General features: G+C 36.4%; 1 protein-coding gene across 2 annotated transcripts in view; it reads left to right on the plus strand.

Moving 5' to 3' along the window:
- NDST3 (N-deacetylase and N-sulfotransferase 3) overlaps positions 1–20777 on the plus strand; it is a 135434-nt gene that overhangs the window by 42027 nt on the left and 72630 nt on the right. For both annotated transcript variants that reach the window (XM_060011845.1, XM_060011846.1), the window contains exons 2-3: positions 1784–1871; positions 9267–9421. In XM_060011845.1, coding sequence (XP_059867828.1) covers positions 1784–1871; positions 9267–9421 — 243 coding nt within the window. The remainder of the gene's footprint in view (positions 1–1783; positions 1872–9266; positions 9422–20777) is intronic.

A 20777-nucleotide genomic window follows, 5' to 3' on the forward strand; every position in this document is an offset into this window, starting at 1 on the left:
TACTGCACAGCAAAATGAATCAGCCATACATATACATATATCCCCTCCCTTTTGAATTTCCCTCCCAGTTAGGACACCACAGTGCATTAAGTAGAGTTCCCTGTGCTATACAGTATGTTCTCATCAGCTGTCTATTTTATACATAGTATCAATAGTGTATATGTGTCAATCCCAATCTCCCAGTTCCTCCCACCCTACCCGTTTCCCCCATGGTATCCATATATTTGTTCTCTACGTCTGTGTCTCTATTTCTGCTTGGCAAATAAGGTCATCTATACCATTTTTCTAGATTCCACGTATATGCGTTAATATACAATATTTGTTTTTCTCTTTCTGACTTACTTCACTCTGTATGACACTCTAGGTCCATCCATGTCTCTACAAATTACCCAGTTTTGTTCCTTTTTATGGCTGCATAGTATTCCATTGTATATATGTACCACGTCTTCTTCATCCATTTTACGCCACTTTTAAAAAAATTTATCAAGAACTCCCATATATATTATCTCTTTAATATTCCTCATCATAATTCTATGAGTTAGATAATTGTCTCGACTTTAATAAATGAAGGGAAAAGTTCAGAGAGATGATATGTATTATCTATCAATAACAACAACCATATTAGGAGTAGTAATAGTAGCAGCATCAATAATAGAGGGATGGCAACTAATAACTGTTGAACACATACAATCATGAGAGGGTCTCTGAATAATATGTATATCTGTTTATACCCAAAAAAACATTGAGACTGTGAACATGATGGGGCAGAGCTTCCAGATATCAGCTACACTATTAAGAAAAGATTTTGCTGTGGATCCAGCAGTACTATGGAAGGGTGGGGAAAGATTTGGTGTGGTAGAGTAAAAAGAGTACCCAATATGGAATCAGGTGATCTATATCCTTAACCTTGGATCTACCACTAATTTTATCTTTGAAAATGGGCAAGTCATTTCTCCTTAGTTTCTTCATGTATAAAAGAATTGTTGACTAAGATCCTTTACAGGTCTACCATATAGTGTTACTTTTTGCCTCACTGAGGTGGGCACTCAACTACCAGAGTCTGGGGGAGGGGGAGAGAGGAATACAAGAATGTGAACTTAAATAAGAATGAGAAAGAAAAGGAGGACAAGGAGAAGAAAAGAAGTCCATTAAATACTCATAGCATGAAAAATACTTTATAGGATATAACAATTAAAACTCTGATTCAAAATAGCTTTACCTGTCATTAGTAGGGGGTTTTATCTGTTTTTCAATGGAAGGGCAAATTACAGATTTACTTTACCATGATATCCATTTTTGAAGAATAATCACTATCTTTGGGGAATCTAAGACTTAAAGATTGAAAAGTTTTGTATTTTGAAGACCAAAGATATATCTGAAAAACAACAATCTGTTTCTTTCAATATATGTTCTTGCATAGTTTCACTTAAACAGAATGTCCTTCTTTTGACAACTGGTGAACTACGTCCCTGAGGGGTAAAGGGAGATGTATTTTATGTACTAGATACTACTTCCTTTGATACATGAAGAATAAACTTTTCATTTAACTTCCTTTTTCTAGGTGACATTTTTTGCTGATTTATTGCAGCTAAAGGATATATATAAGTATGTATTTATGTAATCTCAGAAGCTTCTTGCTAGTTGTAAGGTGGTAAAGAAACTACTTTCCATCATCTAATTCTCTCATGTCTAAAGGAGTAGTTTTACCTTTTGAATGCTAAAGGAAGATATCTTCTCAAGGCCATGCTCTACCTGATATATTTTTTTAAATTATGTATTTCAGGCCCTGCTTGATACTCAGAATCTTTTGCGTGCACAAATCACAAATTTTACGTTCAACCTGGGATTTTCAGGGAAATTTTACCATACAGGTAAGAAAAAGGAGATTAACTATTCTCATTAAAGCCTCTCTGACCACTCTTTTTAAAATTATGACCCCTCTTCTTCACACCTTCCCGTATTCCCTGTGTCTCTCCCCTACTTTATTTTCTTCATATTATTCAGTTTCATTTAACCTATTATTTTTTCACCTTTACAAAATGTTAATAGTTGGAAAGTTTATTCACCATATTATTATTTAATGGGCTTTTTTTCTATGGAACTATAATTTACATATATAAAACTGCATAAGTAATAGGTATAGTGCTCAATGAATTTTCACAAAGTGTACAGAGCTCCATAACCAGCATGCAGATCAAGAATGAGATACTTCCAGAAACTCACACACCCCCTCCCTTGTGCTGCCTTAGTCACTAGCTTCCCTCAAAGAAAACCACTATCCTAACTTCTAATATCATAAATTAGTTTGCCTGGCTTTGAGATGTGTATAAAAGGAATCATATAGTATGGACTCTTCTATATACAGCTTGTTTTGTTCAACATTATTTTGGTTTTGCAGACATCATTGTGTATAGTTGTAATTTTTTCATCGTCATTGTTCTGTAGTATTCCATTTTTTGAATTTACCAGAATTTCTTTATTCCATTCCTCCAATGTGGATGGTTGGGTTGTTTCCAGTCTTTGGCTTTTTTTTTGCATAGTTGTGTTAAGAACTTTTTTGTACCTGTCCTTCAGAGGACATATGTATTCTTTTCTGTTGGTTATCAACCAGGAGTAGAATTGCTAGTTATGTGGTACATTTATGATCAGCTTTAGTAGAAAATGCCAAACAGATTTTCAGAGTGGTTGTACCAGTTTTTATTTCCAACAGTATGTAAGTTTTCCTGTTGCTCTACATTCTCACCAGTATTTAATATTATTTGTCTTTTTAACTTTAGCCTTTCTGGTGGGCAGTAGAGATATAATATTATGTATGACTTGAATGTACATTTCACTAAGTAGTGAAACTGAGCTTCTTTCATATATTTATTGACCATTTGGATATCTTCTGTTTTGAAATACCTCAGTGGTTTTTTTTTATTGAGTTGTCTGCTTTTACTTATTGATTTGTAGAAATTCGTTATATACTCTTAATGAGCCCTTTGTCCCTTATCTGTGTTGCAAATACTTTCTCCTAATGTGTGGTTTATCTTTTTTACATTCCTACTGGTATTTTTTGATGAACAAACATCTTAATGTAGTCCAATTTATTTTTTTTTTCCTTTTTTGTGTCTTTTTAAAGACATCTCTGCATGCCACAAGATCATGAAAATATGTTCCTACATGCTTAAAATGTATCTATCTGAGATCCATCTGGAATTGATTTTTGTGTATGTGTGAGATAAGGGCCAAGATACCTTCTTTTTTTCCATAAACATGTCAAGTTGGTACCAAGTATTGAAAAGACCATCCTTTTCTCACTGTTCCATGGTATCATCATTGTCGCAAATTAGATGACCATATATATGTGGACTCTGTTTCTGTACTCTCCTGTCCATTGGTTCCATTTGTGTCATCATACTGTCTTATTTACTGTAACTTTATAATTAATTTTAATATCTGCTATTGTAAGTCCTCTAAGTTTGTTCATCTTCTTCAAGATTGCCTTGGCAATTCTTGGTCCTTTGCATTTTTATGTAAATTTTAAAATCAGCTTACCAATATCTACAAAGAACCTCAAATTTTTATTTAAATTTTTTAAAATTTTATTTAAATTTAAAACCTTTAATTTTTATTTAAATTACTTTAAATCTATTAATTAGTTTGGGGAGAATTGCTATCCTAAATATTGAGTCTTCCTATTCTTGAACACATTTAGGTCCTCGTTAACTACACTTGATACAACTTTATTGTTTTTATATTAATTCCTTGGTGGGGTTTTTGATGCAATAGTAAATGGTGTCTTTTTTTAAAGTTTTCCATTTCTCTTTTGATAGTATAATAATATAATTGATTTTGTGTACTGATCTTGTATTTAGCAACCTTGCTACATTCACTTATTAATTTTATAGTTTATAGATTCTTTTGGATTTTCTACCTATTCAGTCATATAATTTTTGAATTGTAAAAATTTTATTTCTTCCTTTCTAAGCTTTATGAATTCTTTTTCTTTTCCTTGCCTATTGCACTAGCTTGGATCTCCCATAAACAATAAAGATGGTGATAGTAACACTCATATCTTGTTCCTAACCTCAGGGGAAATCCGTCAGTAGTTTTCTTCCTGTTCTTGAGGGGAATTCTTTCAATGGACAGTTTTATAGAAAGTCTTTATTAGCTTAAGAAAGCTCCCTTCTATTCCTAGATTTCTAATGTTTTATTATGAATGGATGTTGAATGTACTTTATTTTTAAATTATCTGTTGTCTTTCTTCCCTCACTAAAATGAACACTCTACAAAGGCTTTACTGCTGTAACACCAGCAAGTAGGACAGTGCCTATTGAAAAAAAAATGAATTAATGAATAAATGATTGAATGAAAATAAAGTTACCTTTATTTTAACTATTAGTATTTATATGGAACAAGGTCAGAGAATAAAATTTGACCATGTTGTGTTATGAAAGAAAATCACTCTAAATATTAAGAATAATTAAAACTTTTTCCCAAACGTAATAGAAATATAACAAAGCACTCCTGGCAACTCAGTTTTTTGCCCAGTGATGAATGCTAAAGAATGACTGTAGCCAGTGGCTCTCCTTCATTCTTGTTTCTGAAAGATTTGACCTCTTTCCTTACTTGGGTACTTCCCACAGCTCACAGTAGGTATATCCTCTCTCTAAGCCAGGAACAGTAGAACACAGGAGGAATCTGAGGAAAAGGCTTGAATGAGTTTTGTTGTCTGTATAAGACCCGCAAGCTTCCACAAAAACTTAGCTAGACTTGTCTAAAACCAGTAAAATCAGTTTTCAATGGGAACAGATATAAAATTTAATACTCTGAATCCTTCAGAAATTAAATATTGTAAAGTTTAATTGAATCACACAGCCTTCCTTTCTAAATGAGTAACTCCTTTTTCTATTAAAAATTCTATTTTATTCAGTCTTTAAGGGAAGGAGAAAAACAGCACTGTCATACTAGTAAGACTTCATTTCAGGAGAGAGTTTCATCTTGTTTGATGTACTTTACTTTTTGAAAGATTTGTGCATTTTGTGAGAAATAGAGAGATGAAAGAATAAAAATTATAGTTCCCTTTTAGTGAGCAGCGCCATATTCTAGGTACTTAGCTAAGCACTTTTCATGTACCTTTTCATTGAATCCTAGGAGTTAAAGAATGTGTTACCTTGTTTTCTAGATAATAACATAGAAACTTAGAGGGGCCCAAGGTCATATAGCTACTTAAGTGTCAAAAAATACTCTTAAGGTCAGTCAGAGCCCAAGTCTTATATATTAGGAAAAAAAAATGGGTTTTTATCATTTAATTGGCAATCCTTGATTAAGGAAGCTGAATGGCAAAAGGCTCCTTCCCCTTATCTATAGGTTCTTTAGGTTTGTATATTTTCCCAAATCACTGAGAACCAATAGTATTTGTAAATTCTATCACAGAATTAATTAACAATGTGAAGAGCAATGTTACATGAATTAGTAAATGCTAATCTTATTTCTAAACTCCACATTTGGTCAGTGAATGATGGTTAAGGGTCCTGAATTTAGAGTTGTGTAATCTGGGTTAGATTTCAGGTTCTGAATTCAGGTTCTATCCCAGTATTCCCAGTGACTTGTAACAAATTACTTTGCCTCTCCAAATGTCAATTTCCTTATCTATAAAATGGCGTTAGCAGTAGCCCCTAGCGCATAGGGTTGTAGTGAGAATTAAATGAGACTATACTTGAAAAACACTTAAGACAGTCTCAATCAATAATGGTTTTTAATATAATATCAGAGTAGGAAATACTACAGATAAAATACTGAAGAGACATGTTATTTAAATAGATATATAATAAAATAATAATTTGCATTAACTATAAAATTTCAGTGTAGTTTTGTAACAACTTAAGAAATGACACTTAAAATTGAGGAATTTGACTTCTAGTTCTTCTCTCTCCAGTTCTGGCAAAAGTGTGTAAAGTGGAGGAATAAGGGAGTAGCAAGAGGCCAGCACAATCCAACCATGAATAACTATGTTTCAACTTTTTTATCATGATGTTTAAAGAGTTAGGCAACAGACACTTGTTCTCAATATATTAATTCTGACGTAAAACATCCCCAAAGTAGGATTAAAGGAAATCAGATAAGAGAGAGTTATAAAGAAAAAAGGAAAGGCATACAATTATGCCTACTATGATTTTATATGTCTGTCAGAGGGCAGACATTGTTTGTCTGACTCTTGCATGATTAAAATGTATGAATATTTTAATAGCAGATTTCACCATGATATTCAGGAAAGGACACCAAATACCTGAGCAATCTTTCCAAAGAATTCTGAAATCTGTTGCGCTGTCCTCATAAATAAACTTTGGGTAAAGGCCAACTAGAAAAATGAATAAAGAGATAAGAAGAAGGATGCAGGGAAAGATAGGAGCTATAGGAGACGGGAAATAGAGATTAAAGGTAGTAGGAAGGATGACTTTTCATAAACTAGGAAATCTCAGCTCACTTTTCCCAGGGGAGGTGGAAATCAGAAATGAACTGATTACTGGGAAACCCCAAGAGACATCTGCCTATTTTCAGTATGGGAAAGTAAAACTGCAACAAGTAACTTGACTGTAATCTTAACTAATATGGTGTCCTGAGGACATACAAAATGTTAAACAAGAGGAGAGTATGTAAGTAGAGATGTTTAATTGCAGGGAAACCAAATGACATAATCCTTATGTAAAAACAAAACAACAACAAGAAAAAAAACCCAACATGTATTTAAGCATCACCAGTCGCACATAGCTAATATTTCTTTACCAGGGCCGCCTTATTTATCACCTGAAAGGTAGCAGGACGCAAGACTTCGCCATGATTGGGGTCATCAGATATTCTAAGCCCCTACCTCCATTTTCCTATTCCTTTGCATTCCTCTCTGGATGGCTTCCCAGAGCTGTAAGATAATCACTCAGAAGCCCCAAGAATGCTCGATGTGGGTGACTCGTTTATCAGGCCAGTCAGTTAATATAATGGCTTGATTAGTTCTTACATTCTTTTTTTTTTTTTTTTTTTTTGCGGTACGCGGACCTCTCACTGTCACTGTTGTGGCCTCTGCCATTGCGGAGCACAGGCTCCGGACGCGCAGGCTCAGCGGCCATGGCTCACGGGCCCAGCCGCTCCGCGGCATGTGGGATCTTCCCGGACCGGGGCACGAACCCGTGTCCCCTGCATCGGCAGGCGGACTCTCAACCGCTGCGCCACCAGGGAAGCCCCGTTCTTACAATCTTAAATACAGTGTCCCCTCTGCCACATAACACTCATGTCAGTGCCCCCCCCCCATACAGTATTATAGTGAAAAAAAAAAAAAAAACCTCACAGAGACATGTAGAAGAACAGGAGCAAGAAATACAGGAGGGAAAGACATGGGCATTTTAGGTTACCCAGTATGTGCCAGGACTGTATAGACACTTCCTCCCAAATAGAATAAAATAGGTATTGCTATCCGTATGAATACCAATAGTATTCATACCAATGAATGGTATGAATACCAATGGTATGAATTGGTATTCATACCAATGAATGGTATGAATACCAATGGTATGAATACCAATAGTAAAGGGGTTATGTGACTTGCCCACAATCACACAACTCAAATGTGTTGGAAACTACAAATAAACTAAAAATTTCTGACTCAAAAGGCTATACTTGTTCAACTATACTGTGGTGACATGAGTGTATGATGAAGAGGAAAAAATAAGGGAAATAAAACAGATTCAAGTTAAAGATGCCCTTTACAGAGAGAGAAAAAGTTCCTTCATATCAGCAGAGTATTGCTACTTAAGTGTATGAAAGTGAAACTGAAGACTTTCCGTGTTGAGAGATTATTTTCTTCCACTCAGTCTATGTCACTGATTCTGTTCTTCCTGCGTACAGTGGAGCAGCCTTAACAGCCTCATACTACACCTTTATCTTTGGTCTCCTTCACTGCACAGTAAATCATAGGATCTGATTCTTCTCCTATCAATAGGCTCTGCCTTCCTTCTCTTGGAAAATTAAATGAAAGAAGAGTGGTAACAAGCACCGGCTCAGTTGGCTGAGCCGGGGAAGCAGTCGATCCTCCATCTTTAGCCCCTAGCGCCCTATCAGAACCAGTCACATCAGAACTGCTATTGAAAATATGAGAGGAGGTTTTTTTTCTCCACAAAGAAGGGACATCATTTGAAGAAACCCCTGTTCTAGGACCTTACTGGATCCAGTGTTGTGGCTGAAGTTAAAGTGTGGCTGCATCATTCTGTGATGATTAATATCATTTTATGATATGCCAGGACAGGTACCTTACACTGCTCTCATTTCATGCTTTATTAAAGAAACTCTGCCTGGGGAAATACAAAAAGAGACTCCTACCCCCTCACATAAGTTAGAGAACTGTGTGATTTCTCACACTCAGCTAAACTGCAGGTCGTGGAAAATGGAGGAATTAAAACAAGCTCAAATACGAAAAATCAGAGGAACAACAACAAAGCTGACTCTCAAGGAAACACAGGTCTCTTGATGGAAAGTTTGCTTCCAAGAACTTGAGAGAAAGGGCAGACATGAGGAATATAAGTAGCACCAAGGAGCGGGGTGGTACTTGGATTGTTTTACAGTGACTTCACCACTTCTCACCTTCTTTCTATCACTGTCTTTGCTTTCTCTTTCCTTCAGTTTTCTCTCATTTTCTCAATAATAATTCCTACATTTCCCTTTTTTCTCCTTTTTATGCCTTAGTTTTCACTAAATATGTACTGAGTACCTTCTTCTCAGACTTAAGGAGTAACCCAAATAAATTATGGAATTATTTTGTTGCAATTGTTGTGTCACAACTCATGTCTAATGATCAACCATTAGAGCTCTGCTGCACATTTCCTCACTCGTATTCCCTTGACTACATTCCCGACTTATCCCCCATTCTCTCCAAACTGCAAATTATATAAATATCCTAAACGTTAGAAGTTCTAAAGTTCTTTGGAATGGTTGTGTACTTCCATCTTGCAGTGATTTTATATCCATGTCTCATGTTTTAAAACTTTAAAAAGAGTTGTATCACAGTCTCTGGTTTTTCCCCAAGTAACAGATTTTCCTTTGTTACATTTCATGTTCCAATTCTTATATGTATCTAAGATACTATAAATGGTACCTTCTAAATATATATATACGATTACATAATTAGATGCACGGACGGATGGGTGGATGGACAGATAGATATACAGATAAACAGGCAATCAGTATAACTAAAATTAATTGAATAATCTTTCTCCTCTCCCCCGCCCCCACCCAAGGAACTGAAGAGGAAGATGAAGGGGATGACCGTCTTTTGAGGTCTGTGGATGAGTTCTGGTGGTTTCCACATATGTGGAGCCACATGCAGCCCCACCTCTTCCATAATGAGTCATCTTTGGTGGAGCAGATGATTCTTAACAAAAAATTTGCCTTAGTAAGTAACTCACTTTGAACACTACATTGAACTAATGTGCACTGACTACAGAAATGACCAGCTTTTTATACTGAGAATGTCTTAGAGGGTTTTGGCATATTGGCACTTTTTAAGCAGGCTTTTCTATGTGATCATTAGAATAATTTGGTAGTGCATCCTTTCAGTATGTGACTTTTGACTTTGTATTGGGTGCTTATCACTATGCTTAATGCTTTGAGGGGTCTACTTTAAAAGGAACTTCGCAAGACACTCACAGCACTCAGTTGCATGACATTATGGTCAGAGCTCATAAAAGATGGTTCCCATCCAGAAGGAGCTTCCTGCTGCACTGCAAAAGAAAAATATACACATAAAACAAGTCTCCACATAGAAAGCAAACTTATGGTTACCAAAGGGGATGGGGGAGGGATAAAGTAGGAGTTTGGGATTAGCAGATACAAACTACTATATATAAAATAGATAAACAACAAGGTTTTACTGTATAACACAGGGAACTATATTCAATATCCTGTAATTAACCATAACAGAAAAGAATATGAAAAATAATATGTGTATATATATGTATAATTGAATCACTTTGCTGTACACCACAAACTAACACAACATTGTAAATCAACTATAGTTCAATCTTTTAAAAAAGGCTCCATAAAATGAGATATTCCAGGACCTAGTACCAAACCGTGTAGACATAAAACCTACAGTTCAGAGAAGTAAGTGTCACTGGGAGTGCCCAGGGAAATGTTGTGCAAATAGGAGTTTAGGTACACTCTGAAATAAGAATAAGATTTAAGCATCAGGGAGAATTTGTAGTTAAATGAGGCTGAGGGAAAACACCAGCTAGGAGACCATATTGTGGGTATGAGGTAATGAAGAGTCGATCCAGAAAGGCAACAGAATTGGGAAGAAAACTATTTCAGAGACATCACATACCTATAACATAGGATGGAACATTCACTTGACTGAGCAGGATACACTGTTTTATACTATAGGGATTCTGATTCTGGACAGGGGAATTTACAGTAAAAGCTCTAATACATACAGTACATTGTAAAATGTGCTTGTGATGAGCGGAGACGGTATAGAGTGATTAACAAGCCAATAAGGCTTATGTTTGGGGTGGGGAGGATATTTTATCTTTGTTTCTATGAATTATTCTAATGGGCACACAAACATGTGGAGGGAGTCCAGACAAGTAATTGTTTATTTATCCAGCATTCTCCCTCCCCGGGCAGGGAGTACTTTGGGGGCAGGAACTATCTTCTGTCTATCACAGTTCCTAGCTCATAAACGTACTCCATGAGTATGCGTAGTATAAATGATCAAGGCAGCAGAAATTACCACTCAAAAAGCAAGTGAAGTGTAATATATCTTTATTTATTACAGCATTTCTCTTATTTGCAAACCCCAAAACTTACATTACAATGTTCACAGATTATGTTGTTAATAAATCTAAAACCATCAAATCATGTTTCTAGGTAAATTCTACTAAATGTAGCCTAAACCTAGGGTGCAAAATAATTAAAATACACTACACTGCTTAATTTGGATATGAGTTGGAAAATTCTAAAATATAACCACTCCATTGACAGACAGAAAATGTTTCTCTAGAGATTTGAAGTCCTGACCCCAAAACTAGAAATGACTGATTTGAAGTATAATCTGCTCAATTTTGAGATTTCCTACACATATACGCCTTTCCTAATGTTATAGTTCCTAAACCCTGAAGATATACTAATTCCATACATACCTGCCCTTAACATATTTATACTCTAAAATGGCATAGAGAGATTGTGGCTCTACTCTGTGGAAACGAGCACGTGTTACATCTCCCTTGGCTGGCCACCCAGCCATGTTAACTATTAGTTCTTTTGGCTAATCAGAATTTAAGAAAGTACTGATGCCCACTTGCCCACTTATCATGGAATGTATTCTATATAAACTTCTAAAGCCCCAAGATGTTTTAGTTGAAACACATGATACCTTACTCAAATTTGTACAAGAAAAGGTTAGAATTTATAAAGTATATTGCTTTTCCCATGAGGATATAGAAGACCAAATACTTATGGGTAGTATCAGGAGCTCATACTTACCTTTTAACTTCAGTCTATTCCCCCAAATAGACAGCCTCAAGTATACCTTTGCCAGGCATTGATATTTTGTCAAGAAAGCAAGAATAGTGTCCTACATGCTAATATTATGTATATATTTTGACAGTATTTGCAAACTCCTGTGAGATGGAGAGGCAGTATTTTTTCACCAAAAGTATAAACAGGAATAGTAAACAGCATGTAAAAGTGGGTAAACATTGCCACAGTTTGTAATACAGAGCACTAAAAATCCCCTCAATGCAGCAAACATTAATTCTATGATCTTCAGAAGTCTAAAAGACTGCCAATATTAGCAACATTAATCAGCAAGAGAGGATGTGGAGAAGAAAATTACTTTGTAGTTTATTTTTAAATCTGTGGAGAAAGAGAGGAATTTGTAAAAGAAGAAACGTACCAATAAAAGATAAACTAAGAAGTGAGGAGGAATACTTTTAGGTTTTTTGTTATTGTTGTTTAGGTAGCCTTCAAAGAAACAGTTTATCAAGGCAGATTTGATGAAAGACATGACATTCACTGTTATATTCTCCTGAAAATAGAACATTATCTAAAATAATGGTATTCTGTTATGACTTGGATGAATGAATCAATGCATGCCAATATTATGGTTATACCTAACAAACATAAATACTTGAAAGTACATACAGTAAGAACCGATGCACAGGAGTTATACATTTTTTGGAATTCTCAACTACAGAGCATCATGAATTGAAAGAATAATTCAAAATTGAAATTTAGTCATTCTTAACCTCAAGTGCCAAGCAGAGGATAGTTCTTAAAAATGTCATTCCTAGCTTCTGGTTGACAACCCAAATTATGGTCCTTGAGGCAGTAGAGAACACTCATAAAAGTTTAATCAAATACAGAACTGGTCTGCTTTTTTGTCAGGAGAGGACACACATGAAAAGAGGTTGAATCCAGGGTCAGTCCCTCCCCAGCCATAACAACGTGAAAGAGAACAGAAGCATTTGGGAACAGTGATTAGTACATAACACACATTCAGTAGATAACAGCTGGTGTTTTTATTATCATTCTATTCAGTATCATAAAACTGCCATCTTCAGTTTTTACCTAGGTTCCTGAGGTGTTTAGAGTGACAGGTAAAAGGGACAAAAATCCTCAAGTTTAAAAGCTTATTTTGGGGCTTCCCTGGTGGCGCAGTGGTTGAGAGTCCGCCTGCCGGAGTCCGCCTGCCGATGCAGGGGACACGGGTTTATGCCCCAGTCCGGGAAGATCCCACATGCCGCAGAGCAGCTGGGCCCGTGAGCCATGGCTGCTGAGCCTGCGCATCCGGAGCCTGTGCTCCGCAACGGGAGAGGCCACAACAGTGAGAGGCCCGCGTACCGCAAAAAAAAAAAAAAAAAAAAAAGCTTATTTTGTATTGGAAAGACATTTGGTTCATGTGAATTCTACACATTTTCTAATGCGTGTTAACTCTTTTACTTCCCACTAAGGCATTAGGGTTACGAAGCTGCTTTGCTGCTAAATTTAAAGATGTAATAAGAAAAGTTCAAGTGTTTTATTTTCTTTTTTTATATATTCTGTATTATTTCCTTTAATTCTTACAGCAACCCTGAATTGTAAGTATATTTATTCTCACACTATAGAGAAGAAAACTGAAAAGTCAGAGAAATACAGTGACGCACTCATGATGATAAAGCTCACTAGTCGTAGAATTTAAAACCAGAAATCCTGGGGACTTCCCTGGAGGTCCAGTGGTTAAGACTCCATGCTTCCACTGCAGGGGGTGCGGGTTCCATCCCTAGTCGGGGGAATTAAGATCCCACAGGGCACGTGGCGCAGCCAAAACAAACAGAAAACCCGAGAAATCCTGGTTTTCTAAAATTGCATAAATTGTGATCTCCAAGTTTCCTCACTAGACTCCCAAACCAATTCACACGTGTAAGTCTAGATTTCTCTTTTGCCTGGTAATCCAAGGGGGTATCTGGTAATTCTGCTAACATAAGAGGAATTGAGTGCTAGAGGTGGAACTAATAGGGCAACTTTTCCCTTAGGTTCCCAACTGTTCCCTTAGGCAGAGGTTCTACAATGTTGGGAAGGGAGACAAACAACTGAATCTGAGGAACTTTCCACATGACTATCATTTATCATGTATGGATATAGTGTCTACTCTTATTCAAAGAAACTATTTTGGAGGAATTCTGCCTCAACTCTCGTCTCACTAGATCTAAGAACCAGCAGTATTGTGCTGATATTGCATTTCTAAATTGGGTCACGTTCTGCTTTTTTCCACCAGCTCGGAAGCTCTAAATTTAAAGATGAGCATGCGTGTTTCCCAATGAAGGAACTGAAAGACATACAAAGAAGCAACTGGGTGTTCACACAAGACTAGAGGCCACAGATAAAATGTAATATTCACATGAGTGATTGAATTAGAGGACACTTAAATACTTTTCCAGCTCAGAGGATCTGAGACTCTGATGTAAGACTCTTTAGTTGGGCCTTCTCTATCACCATCTACAGCCAAACACCTGCTATTTTCATTGAGTTTTAGCAAACACATCTGACCTATTAATCCTTTTGCACAATGTGGAAACTTCTGTCTCACAAGGGAATTTAATGTCTGTTTTAATTTACTTTGAAAGCTCTGTCTAATTGCTTACTGTGGAAGGTCAAACAAATCCTTTAAGCAAACTTGCATTTGATGATTACAGCCATCAGGAAATACAGCTTTAGAGGTTGATTAGAAAAATATTTTTAGTTATCAAATATGGGCTAATTCACTAATTAAAATGAAATTTCAACGGGATTTTTTTGAAAGGTACATTTTTGAGGCAAAGACTGTAATGTTAATTATTGACCTACAACACAGTAGAAATATCTATTATACAGTTTTTAAAATTCCATTGGAAAAATAAAGTAACTTATTGCATTTAAACCTCAAAAAATATCATCAGTATATATACTCTCAGTTGGAGAACTGGATTTACATTTTAGTGAATTATGGTAGTTTAATTTTTAGAGATAAAATAATTAGTAGAAATTTTATCATAGAACTCATTGCCAATATCAATGATACTTAGCACTGTTTACAGACAATACCATTAAAATGGTAGTAGTGAAACAATGTTCCCAATCCTGAAAACATAAAATCTTGCCCAGGATTGTACTTTTTGATTGTATTATCATTATTCTTTCAAACAGTGTCCTTTTCCCCCCTCTTTTCCAAGTTCAGCAGAACCCACTAATTTACATTAGCTGAAATGTCTAGTATCAGTTATGCAGCTCTTTAGGTGAGTGAGCACATTAACTTTTCTAAAATGGAAATAAAGATTATAGTATCAAATATAATTTAAAATATATTGAAAGACTTGCTGGCTTAAGGAATATATAATAATCCTTTGATTAGTTTGCTTGCCAGCTAGAGAATGAATGAATGTTATCATTTTTACTTCAGAGAAGCACTTTATAAAAAAGGGACATTAGATTTTCATTTTATTGATACTGAAAACAAAGTATAATTCTAATGGTCCTAATAGAAATAGAGCTCAAATCAGGATGCACAAAGTCTAGTCTGAGCTGCTAGACAACTTTTGGACTAATGCAAACTGCACAGTTAAGAAAGACACTAGCCATTGTTCAGAGCAGGATGGCCAATATGGTGAAGTATATAATTTACTTCACAAAAAGAATATCTGAAGGAACTTGGAGAGGGCAAGAAATAGAAGAGAACACTAAGGGATATATTATCAGGGTTAATATTAAACTGAAAAGTACTGGTGTGTCAATGCCAGTTATTACAATATTGAAAAGCGTCAATACCCCCAGTACCACCTCAGAACCTCCCGGTGCATGTCGCAAACCTCCCAACTGAAGGGGCCTGGCTCGTGGTCTCCAACATCCAGCTCCAGCTCTACAGCTGGCAACAGGTCTTGACTGATCAGTGGATGGCATGCTGGCTGGTAAATATTTTGAATGTTACCCCTGAAGATGATTAATCAATCAATGAAAGTAAAATCCTCACAACTGCTAACTTTGTGTCTGCTTTGGCGTTTTCGTATCTTCCACTCCAAGTTCTCTGGTAGTACTTGAAGGGGAAGATGTAGTGTCAAGAAAGGGCTTTTGCTGATGTCATTGTTATGGCCTTATCAAATTTATGGTCACCAAGGATTTTTTTTTTTTTTTTTTTTTTTTTGCCGTATGCGGGCCTCTCACTGCTGTGGCCTCTCCCGTTGCGGAGCACAGGCTCCGGACGCACAGGCTCAGCGGCCATGGCTCACGGGCCCAGCTGCTCCGCGGCATGTGGGATCTTCCCGGACCGGGGCACGAACCCGTGTCCCCTGCATCGGCAGGCGGACTCTCAACCACTGTGCCACCAGGGGAGCCCTCACCAAGGATTTTTTAATTCTTTTTCAAATTTTTTCCCATTCAGGTTGTTCCATAATATTGAGCAGAGTTCCCTGTGCTATACAGTAGGTCCCTGTTAGTCATCCAGTTTAAATACAGCAGTGTGTACATGTCAATCCCAAACTCCCTAACCATCCCTTCTCCCCCTCCACCCCCACCCCATAACCATAAGTTTGGGGACCTAGAGATTGTCATACTGAGTGAAGTAAGTCAGACAAAGAGAAATATTGTATGATATCGCTTATATGAGGAGTCTATTAAAAAATGATATTTTGGAGATTAATCCTTTGTTGTTTCATTTGCAAAAAAAAAAATGATACAAATGAACTTGTCTATGAAGGGGAAAGGACTCACCAAGGATATTTATAGCTCCTACTTTATACATAATATCAATTACTTTTTCCTGAAGAAATGTATACTGTTTGGTAAAACTTTTTTTAGATAAGGCTGATAATGAGAGTGTATCTTCTTTTTATTTATTTATTTAGTTAGTTAGTTAGTTTTGGCTGTGTTGGGTCTTCATTGCTGCGCACGGGCTTTCTCTAGCTGCAGCAAGAGAGAGCTACTCTTCATTGTGGTGCGAGGGGCTTATCATTGCGGTGGCTTCTCTTATTGCAGAGCACAGGCTCTAGGCACACGGGCTTCAGTAGCTGTGGCACGTGGGCTCAGTAGTTGTGGCTCGCGGGCTCTAGAGCGCAGGCTCAGTAGTTGTGGTGCACGGGCTTAGTTGCTCCCCGGCATGTGGGATCTTCCTGGAGCAGGGCTCGAACCCGTGTCCCCTGCATTGGCAGGCAGATTCTTAACCACAGTGCCACCAGGGAAGTCCCGTGTGTCTTCTTTTAAGGGATCTCTTCTATTAAATAAGAGTCCTGAGTTTTGGCAGGGGCTGGAAGTGATGGTAGAAGGATTCTTAGTTTACCTCTGTTCCCGTGTTTTACTTGTTGTTTCAATAACAGAATAATATTAATAAGATGAAAGGAAATTAAATTGCACTTGACCTATAATGTTGCTTATATCTTTCATTCTCTACATCTCAGTAAGATAATTTGTTTTATTACCGCTACTTGGAAAATAAAGAAATTGAGGTTTGGTGAAGTTGTATAACCTGCCCAAGGTTCTACAACTAATGAAGGGCATCACTGAGACTGAGCCCAGGACTTCTAAATTTGTGCTTCCGCCACGATACTAAACTGTTCCCTATCCCCAAGATTCCCTGATAGATATTGATCATTTATTGTCATGGGTCTGACTTTGTTTTACATTTTTAAAAACTTTCATTGAAGTATAGTTGATTTAAAATGTGTTAATTTCTGCTGTACAGCAAAGTGATTCAGTTATACACATATATATTCTTTTTCATATTCTTTTCCATTATGGTTTATCACAGGATATTGAATATAGTTCCCTGTGCTATAAAATAGGACCTTGTTGTTTATCCATCCTATGTATAATAGTCCGCATCTGCTAATCCCAAACTCCCAATCCATCCCTCCCTCCCGGAATCTCTTTGAATATGGGAAAAATAAGATTCTTTTCTCACTATATAGTTAATCAAACACTACAGACTCTTCTCCAGATCTGATTGGCTTCAGAGTGACGAGATCATACTTCTGTTTTATGAGTTACTGTAATGACATTCTGTTTCACAAGATCTCATTATTAACACCTTTATCCAAAGACTTCTGTACTTTTTGTTACTGTAGCCATGTTTTTTTAAAATCCAAACCGTGAGACAAAGAATATCACCTTCCTGGGGCTTCTGGACTCATAGGAATATCACTAACTAGGGAAGCTTGCCTCAGCCTTGACGTTCAGTGTTTTTATTGGAGTTTCATTTCATAGACATGATGACTGACTGACTGCATGATTGAACTCAATCTCCAACTCTCCTCCCCTGCCTAGAGGTCAGGCTGATGTAAACTAGCTCAAAGCCCCAACTCTCTAATTGAATGGTTGGTCTTTCTGGCATGGCCAAACTCTGAACTGAGTCATTTTGTTAACATAAACTCAGATCTTTGGTCTCAGGGACCCACCATGAATAACAAGACATTCTTATAACTTAGAAAATTCAAAGGATTTAGGGCTTACCTCCCAGCAACCAGAGATGATGAAGACCAGCCAGCTTTTTAATTATACAACAGCTGCCAACAGAGGATGATTTTAAACTCTTATACCAAATCTATTAAAAACAACATGATCATCACTGCAGATTTTTCACATACCAGCTGGCAAACAGAATTTATATTATGAATTAAAGAGCACCCTGTTTAAAAAAAAACTAGAAAGAAATCTAGGGGCCAGTTCTATAAATATTAACCAAATTTATGTAAATATGCCTATCACATTTTAGAGCATTATCACTTACTTAAATATGTAGGAAGAAAAGTACACATGTTACTTTAAGATTGGATCATGGATTAAAAATAGTGCATTTATATTTAGCATCCAAATATGACTGCTTCTAAAAGCACAAAGATTATGTCAAAGAAACACAGGATTTTAAATCTGAATCTTAGTGACTACTTGTACAGCCCCTTTATTTCACAGTTGAAAAAAATGAAAAATCAGATTCTTATACTAAGGTAATTATTTCTTTCAGGATCTTTCATTTCATACCACGCCAGAAGTACTTCCATTTATCACAGGAACATATTCTAATATTTACACTCTTAGCATTCAGTACCAAACCTAATTCCCTAACCTAAAGATAAATCCTGACTTGCCTGGTTTTGTCCTAGATGAAGAAGGAAGTAAGACTCCTTCAAATAGTAACTTTAGGTACATTGGGTCACCATCACTGCCATTTCTTACCTCTCCCGAGTCACAGCAACTGCTATAGGACTCCTTTAAGTGCCAGAGGCCCCACTGTTTCTCATAAAATTCATGTGTGGCTCATGAGTATTACCTTAGGAAAACAGTCTTTAGAAGATTTTAAATGCTTCTCAAATTCAAGGGAATAGTTTCATAAATTTGTTTTCTTGGGCTTCCCTGGTGGCGCAGTGGTTGAGAGTCCGCTTGCCGATGCAGGGGACACGGGTTCGTGCCCTAGTCCGGGAAGATCCCACATGCCGCGGAGCGGCTGGGCCCGTGAGCCATGGCCGCTGAGCTTGCACGTCCAGAGCCTGTGCTCCGCAACGGGAGAGGCCATAACAGTGAGAGGCCCGCGTACCGCAAAAAAAAAAAAAAAAAAAATTGGTTTTCTTCACATACTGTGTGTGTATGTGTTATGTACATGCATATGTGTATGTGTATGCATGTGTCTTTTAGTGAAAAGGTTCTAATTCCACTCCAAACAAGCTCCTATTATCTGGAAAATGTATTATTTTCTACGTGAAATAGTACCTCAAACAGCCACAGCTTTTAAGAAAAGCACTTTAAAAATCTATGTTTAAAAAGCAATTTTTTCTAGAAACAACTCCAAAATATACCACCAATATAAACATTGGGAAACTTTATTGCAAGCCCATTTTTAATTGTAAATGTAAATTCTCAATACTATGAGATGGTTAACCAAAGCATGAACTTCTACATACTGAGGAAATGGGACATTCTAACCCAAATGTACTATAGGAAAGCATTTAAAAGTATTTTGAAATTATGTGGTAATGAAGTTTTAGATTTTTTCTACTGTAGAGTATAGAATGTCTGTTTGACTTCCTATCACTGTGCATTTTTTTAATTACATTAGTTTGTATTCTTGCTAATCTGAGAAATATGGAAATAGGCAACAAATCTTCAGGTCATTAGTGTAAATTTAAAATGTCCTCTTTAGAAAGATTGAAATAGAGAAAAATATTAAAGTAAAGTATCATTCTTGATAATTAGCAAGAATTTAAATAAAGAAATATTATCAAGGATAGTAAAAAACAATGATTTCTTCAGGAATGAAGTTACTGTGTTTCTCAAATACCTAAATGCCAATTTTTTTTTTAGTTTTGGGGAAGTTTTTCTAAGAAATTTTGAATATCATTATTGAACATCAAATATCACTCTTTGCTTGATAAAACTGTGTTATCTTCACATTCTCCATGTGGAAACATCTGAATACACAATTTAGGAAAATCTTGCAATTTTTAATTCTATACAGTGTAATTTAAATATAAATTCATAACAATAAGTGTCTGTTTTTCACTTGAATCATTTTTAACTACAGTCTCAAAAGTGTTTTCAAGTATTACTTATCTAGATGTTAAATTTCTCTGTGAGTTACCATATGTCCATTCTGCAGATGAACTGACAGTTTGAGATAATTGAGAAAGTGAACATCAGAATGAGAGGAAGGTAGTCAGAATCAGTTCACACAGTTGTTCACTAATATTTGTTGACTGCTTATTGTTGGCAAGGCACTGGCCATATAGCAGTGAATAAGACAGAACCCAGAACTCACGGAGTTTATTGTTTAATGAGGAAGAGAGACATTAAAAATCAATTATATGAAGCAATATTCACTTACAAACTGTGCTGTGTACCATGAAAAACAAATGAATGCTGCTAAGAGAAGTCTTAATGTGGACTTCATTTACACTGAGACTTGTCAGTGGAGCTTCTCTGAAGGTATCACAGAATAAAGTACCTAAAAGAGGTGCCAAATTTATCTAAGTGAAGAATTGGAGTAGGGAAATTCCAGTCTGGGAAAACCACATATGGGAAGATGCTGAGGTAGGAAATCGCTTGGTGAGTTTTGGGAAAAGATTAATGTAACTAAAATACAATGAAAGGTGGACGGTAGTGCAAAATGAGGCAAGAGAGAGAAGCACGGTCATACCATGCAAGGCTCATGACCACCCTAAGAATTTTGTATCTTATCTTAAGTGCAAGGGGAAACCGTGGAAGGATTTTGAGTAGAAAGTCACATGGTCATATTCGGGTCTTTTAAGTATTAC

This window comes from Delphinus delphis, chromosome 5 (genome assembly GCF_949987515.2).
Source record: "Delphinus delphis chromosome 5, mDelDel1.2, whole genome shotgun sequence".
NCBI classification, from domain to species: domain Eukaryota; kingdom Metazoa; phylum Chordata; class Mammalia; order Artiodactyla; family Delphinidae; genus Delphinus; species Delphinus delphis.